Genomic DNA, 6,804 nt, shown 5'->3' with positions numbered 1-6,804 from the left:
GTGTCCAAGCTGTAGTGTACAAAGTCCTAGAGCAAAAGCTATATCTCTGTAAAGAATAAATCAAGGCAACTGGACGTACTGTAGATTTCCTGAAAACGTTTCACTTGTTCTTCCAACGAACTTTCTCAATTCTGAGTGACTGTACAAAAATTCTGGGAATATATACGTAACTGAATCCACATCTGGTAATTATACCCAGCATTGGGTCAAAGGTGTTGATTCCATTATCCTAATTGGAGTCAGTAAGTGATAAAGACTTCCCAGAAAAGGGTGTCAAGACAGCATTGTATGTGGCAGACAATAGATGTCTAACCCCCCCACGTCTATTCAAGCTTGGCTTCTACATTTCTGTACAGTCACTCGGAATTGAGAAAGCTCGTTGGAAGAACGAGTGAAACGTTTTCAGGAAATCTACAGCAAGTCCAGTTGCCTTGATTTATTCTTTACAGATATACCATGACCTGGATAAATGAGAACCTTCACAGACATAGGAGCAAAAGCTGCTCAACTTTTAGGGTTCACATTTATATAAGACAAAAACAAAAACACAACAACATGTGTTTGGCACAATATTTAGGTGCATAACAAAGTAGCCTCCACTTGGTTCCTTTTGTTCTTGCTAAAAATAGAGATAATGGAAAGACTGCTCATACAAGCAGGAAATGATTAAAAAATACCCCACATTCTGCAAAGTTGTAGATAGTCATTTTGCTTAAAATAAATATAAAAATAAAAAATTTGCAATTGCACCAATTCATTAAATAAAATTTATGGACTAGTTGTTTTCTGAAGGCTCCATGAACTCTGAAGTAAAGACAGCTTCTGCGTAGCCCTCACAAAGGTCTTGTAGTTCTGCCGCTACCTCACCTACGGCATCACTTATAAGCTCCTCTGCCAGGCTGCAAAATAATAGACATAGTTACTTACTGGAACTTCGGGTATCTAGTCACTTTAGCAGGAGAAAGCATGTAAAGGGAGTCTATCACCAGGATACTCACTGTAAAACCAGGCACAATGCCCTGTAGGACTCGCTCAGCTGAATGTAATTATACCTTTCACTTAGTGATCCACTGCTTCATTCTTGAGAGAAGGTACTTTTAATTCATATGCAAATGAGCAGTTAAGTGCGCCATGGGCGTGCCCAAATCACTCTGTGCATCCTCTCTCATCCAGCCGCTCACTCTTCTTCTTGATGGACAGAGCCAGGCGAAATCACTATGCAGAAACCTGGCCCAGTCCGCCAAGAAGACAGAGGGTCAGGTAGAGGAAGCAAAAGGAACAAGGCCCATCATGGGTCATAATGCATGACGAGTCCACCAGAACAGAAGCAATCCATTCTGGCACACGGAAGGAAGAGAGGTTCCGAGTGGAGAGACCCCCCCATCTATGACGATCATATTCTCGAATAAGAAAAATCCCTATGAAGTCTTGTGAGAATGATTAGGGAGGGGGTGCTGATCTGATGTCTTGTGCCTGAGAGACACTCCTCTAAAAATATTACAATCAATTTCTCAATATTTATACTGATGCTCTATCCTTTAAATAGGTCATCAGTATCTGATCGGCAGGGGTCCAACACCCGGGACACCTGCCAATGAGCTGTTTGAGGAGACTGCCTCCTCACAGGTTACCAAGTATAGCACCGTATATTGGATAGCGGCTGTGCTTAGAATCACAGAAGGGCCTAGGACAGTGTTGGCGAACCTATGGCACGGGTGCCAAAGGCGGCACGCCGAGTCCTCTTTGTGGGCACCCGCACCCTTGAAAAAGTCTTTGGTGTACTAATATGCCTTTGATTTTTCCTGTCCTTCATCAGCGCAGTGTGTACTATGAATGGCACAGGCAGTGCATTGAATGTAGGCAGGCTATTATAGCTAAATGATACATGGAAAATATACTATATTGCTATTCAGGTTAAATTGCTGGCTTGGCATTTGGCGATAATTAAGTGGGCTTTGGGTTTCAGTTTGGGCACTCTGTCTCTAAAAAGGTACACCAAATGGTAAACTGCGAGAAGGCTGCAAAAAAATGAGCCCTCACACAGCTCCATAAAAAGAAATATAAAAGAAATTATGGGGGTTAAAATATGGCAATGCAAAGAAAAAAATATTGGTATTTTTTTTAAAGTATATTTAAAGTATTAAAAGAAGAAAAACTACCGGTATAACTATACAAATATGGTATTCTCTGTAATCGTACTGACCTAGAGAATGAAGTCAACAGGTCAGTTTTCCCGCATGGTCCGCAAAAATTAAGACCATAAAGCTGCAGAATTGCATTTATTTCCAATTCCACTACATTTGGAACTTTTTTTCTAGCCTCCCACTACATGATATGTAATATAAAATAGTGCCACTCAAAAGTACAACTTGTCCCACAAAAAACAAGCCCTCATATGGCTTTGAGAAAGCCCCCCCCCTCCCAAAAAAAAAAAAAGTTATGGTTCCAGGAAGTAAAAAAACTAAAACTTTTAAAACAAAAATTGGTCTGGTCCTGAAAGGGGTATTCCTGTTAGTAGTTATCCCTTATGCATAGGATGAGGGGATAACTATTAGATAGGTGGGGGTCCTACTGCTAGGACCCACACCGATCACGAGAACAGGGGCCCCATAGCCCCTGCAATTAATGGAGCGGCCGGCTGGGCATGTGTTCAGCCGCGCCATTCATTTCTATGGGAATTCCGGAGAAAGCCAAGTGTTGTACTCGACCATCTCCGGAACTCCCATAAAAATGAATGGAGTGGCTGCATGCATGCCCAACCGGCCGCTCGAGTCATTGCAGGGGGTACGGGGCCCCCGTTCTCGTGAGTAGTGGGGGTCCCTGTGGTAGGGCGCACACCGATCTAATAGTGGTCCTCTATTTTATCAGGAAAGGGGATAACTTCTAACAACTGGAATACCCTTTTAAGCAGTTGAGAAGATGAGTGGTTGTTATACCCAATACTATACATTTCAAAGTATTATTTACCTCTCTGTAATGTGCCATGGGTTGAAATCTCCCACTTCCTCGTGGGAGGTCAGTCGAAGGTGTCGGTCAAAATTGTCAGTGTAATTGCGAATACTCTGTAGCATTTGTGAGGGAACAGACAGACGCAAGAGCCCTGTAGTGTGCTCGAGAGGGTGCTGGATAAAGTGGCGAGGAGACCGGCGAGCCAACTCTTCTTTGTGTATCTGTAGGGAACTTTGGAAAAATAGAAACCAAATTAATGACAATACGCTTTTTACACTACTATGTAAAACTAGCCGATATATTTGCTTCCCTACTGTACACAATGATTAAACACAAACTCTTCTTCCAGTATTAGCAAATAGATAATCAGAAAATGACACAATGTAAGAATCTATGATATTTCTGACAATAGAGAACTCATTTCACTTGACCTGTTGTACAGTCAATACAGAAAGTTTGTGTCTCCATTATGGCCACCACATGGACTAGAGCAAAAAACAAAACAAAAATCTAACTTTTAAATGAATAAAACGAAAACCTAAAAATATAATTGCACAAAAATAAAAAGGTAAGAATAAAACACAATTTTCAAATAACGATCCATTAGTGAATGCAAGTAAAAACAGTTTTTACTGCAATATACAGTACAGACCAAAAGTTTGGACACACCTTCTCATTAAAAGAGTTTTCTTTATTGTGGAATTATATACATAACAAAAACGTGGGAAACAACTGAAAATGTCATATTCTAGGTTCTTCAAAGTAGCCACCTTTTGCTTTGATTACTGCTTTGCACACTCTTGGCATTCTCTTGATGAGCTTCAAGAGGTAGTCACCTGAAATGGACTTCCAACAGTATTGAAGGAGTTTCCAGAGATGCTTAGCACTTGTTGGCCCTTTTGCCTTCACTCTGCGGTCCAGCTCACCCCAAACCATCTCGATTGGGTTCAGGTCCGGTGACTGTGGAGGCCAGGTCATCTGGCGCAGCACCCCATCACTCTCCTTCATGGTCAAATAGCCCTTACACAGCCTGGAGGTGTGTTTGGGGTCATTGTCCTGTTGAAAAATAAATGATGGTCCAACTAAATGCAATCCGGATGTAATAGCAAATAGCATGCTGCTGCAAGATGCTGTGGTAGCCATGCTGGTTCAGTAACCAAAGAACCAAAGATCTCAAATTTGGACTCATCAGACCAAAGCACAGATTTCCACTGGTCTAATGTCCATTCCTTGTGTTCTTTAGCCCAAACAAGTCCCTTCTGCTTGTTGCCTGTCCTTAGTAGTGGTTTCCTAGCAGATATTCTACCATGAAGGCCTGATTCACACAGTCTCCTCTTAACAGTTGTTCTAGAGATGTGTCTGCTGCTAGAACTCTGTGTGGCATTGATCTGGTCTCTAATCTGAGCTGCTGTTAACATGCGATTTCTGAGGCTGGTGACTCGGATGAACTTATCCTCAGCAGCAGAGGTGACTCTTGGTCTTCCTTTCCTGGGGCGGTCCGCATGTGAGCCAGTTTCTTTGTAGCGCTTGATGGTTTTTGTGACTGCACTTGGGGACACTTTCAAAGTTTTCCCAATTTTTTCGGACGGACTGACCTTAATTTCTTAAAGTAATGATGGCCACTCGTTTTTCTTTACTTAGCTGCTTTTTTCTTGCCATTAAAAATTCTAACAGTCTATTCAGTAGGACTATCAGCTGTGTATCCACCCGACTTCACAACGCAACTGATGGTCCCAACCCCATTTATAAGGCAAGAAATCCCACTTATTAAACCTGACAGGGCACACCTGTGAAGTGAAAACCATTTCAGGTGACTACCTCTTGAAGCTCATCAAGAGAATGCCAAGAGTGTGCAAAGCAGTAATCAAAGCAAAAGGTGGCTACTTTGGAGAACCTAGAATATGACATATTTTCAGTAGTTTCACACTTTGTTATGTATATAATTCCACATGTGTTAATTCATAGTTTTGATGCCTTCAGTGTGAATCTACAATTTTCATAGTCATGAAAATAAAGAAAACTCTTTGAATGAGAAGGTGTGTCCAAACTTTTGGTCTGTACTGTATATCATTTACTTTAAGGAGTTTTGGGTATATCAAGGTAGGTGCATGCTTTGATCTAAATATCCCAGTTCCCCCACTAATTCTTTCAACACTCTTTTATAGACATCAGACCGCAGTGATATGAATGATAACTTTGCAGATGTGACAGTACATCACGAGATCTGCACAGCAATGTAGTAATACTACACAGAGTTACTATACAAGTAATGCATCAAGATGCCCAACCTGTAGCTACTGCAATAAAGCAGAACAGAAAAAAAGGAGGAAAAGTTGTGGAATCATGGATATCACTGGATCAATGTCCATTGATCAGGATATGCAAATGATAAGATAAAATAGAAAGAAAATATTCAAAACATTTCAATTTAATTAGTATTGAGCATAAGCACCACATGTAGAAATACACGCACTTACACACCTTGCCATGCTATAAATGAGGTTATTAATGGTTGTCTGAGGAATGTTCTACCACGCTGAATGCACTTGGGCACATAAATCATCAAGATTTGCTCCTGGCAGCATGGGTTGCAATTGCCAAAAAATTGCACCCCAGATTAGTTCATTGGGAGAATGGGAGAAAAGTTTTGAAATGATGGAGGACATGGTAGCACATATAGGCCACGTAGGCTGCTCACAGTAGCACGAGCAACATGCGGTCCTGTTATATAAAAATACAAAAAATTAAAATGGCTCATGGGACACTTTGAAGAAATGGCCGTACCACAGGTTCCAAGACCAAATAAATGTAACAGAGCTGTTAGTGTACCTGAAGTGATGATTAGAGGGGTCTGGCGACTGTATATTATGCTATCCCACACCATAATCCCAGGAATAGGACTGATGTAACATTCCCTTGTAAAAGTCTCTTCATGGCGATGCCCATGTGGTCTCTAGACCAATCTCCAATTATCACTGTGTCAGAGAAAAAAGTCAGACTCATCCCTGAAGAGGATAGGCCTCCATTCCAGGCTTGCTAATCACCATGATAGCCTTTGAAAGCAGTGCCGTGAGGTCAATGGAACACCTGTCACTGGACGTCTGAGTCGTTAAATATTGTGCAAATGCCTTCTGGCGGTTTGTGTAGACATTGTTTGCCACCGTAAACTTGTTATGGAATGTGATATCCAATTTCACTTGCAGAACAGAATAGATCACTACTCGCTATTCCTCTAATCAGACAATCCGTCCGTACAGAGGTTCTAGTTCATTATTGTTCTCCCAACCATCCGGACATGCAACATTGAACAGAGCTGACATCTCAGCCTAGCTGTGTAGCGATCTGCCGGAGTGATTAACCAAGGTCTGTCACTTCTAGGATTCTACTCCTCTTAGTTTTCAACAAGTGGTGATAACTGGCACGTCGATGAACAGGAGGCATCACTCAATCGTCCCACACAACTTGATCTGATTTTTGAGGTTTCATGTGGCTAAAAAACTTCTTTCAATCTGTCTTTTATGCTCCCCACCATATGCCACAGATTGGAGCTAGGTGCTTGAAAATTTGATCATCTGCAGACCTTGGCAAACACCTGACACTTCCTCGATTTGCATAACTTTACAGCTTGTTCACGGTGCTAAAATTTCAATGCTGATGAGTGTATAAACATGCTTCCTAACAGGGTGCAAAAACAGGATGTGAACCCAGCGTTATGGTCACCTTGACAAGTACTATGGGAGAGTTTTACTAAGCTAAATGTGCCAGAATTCTGGTTCAATCTGCAACAAATAAAGGGTGTTGGAGTGAATTCACAGGTGCATGCCTCTTAATAAACTTGGTGCATTTTGGACTGTC

General features: G+C 41.5%; 1 protein-coding gene across 3 annotated transcripts in view; it reads right to left on the bottom strand.

Moving 5' to 3' along the window:
* Positions 1 to 225: 225 nt before the first annotated feature.
* Positions 226 to 6,804, bottom strand: part of LOC122932454 (protein moonraker-like) — a 36,759-nt gene continuing 30,180 nt past the window's right edge. For all 3 annotated transcript variants that reach the window (XM_044286865.1, XM_044286866.1, XM_044286867.1), the window contains exons 15-16: positions 2,968 to 3,180; positions 226 to 899 (exon numbers count right to left, since the gene is read on the bottom strand). In XM_044286865.1, the coding sequence (XP_044142800.1) occupies positions 776 to 899; positions 2,968 to 3,180 (337 nt within the window). In that variant the 3' untranslated portion in view covers positions 226 to 775. The remainder of the gene's footprint in view (positions 900 to 2,967; positions 3,181 to 6,804) is intronic.

The sequence above is a fragment of the Bufo gargarizans genome, chromosome 3 (genome assembly GCF_014858855.1).
Source record: "Bufo gargarizans isolate SCDJY-AF-19 chromosome 3, ASM1485885v1, whole genome shotgun sequence".
Lineage (NCBI taxonomy): Eukaryota > Metazoa > Chordata > Amphibia > Anura > Bufonidae > Bufo > Bufo gargarizans.
The sequence above is the reverse complement of the archived record's forward strand: the minus strand, read 5'-3'. Positions and strand labels throughout refer to the sequence as shown.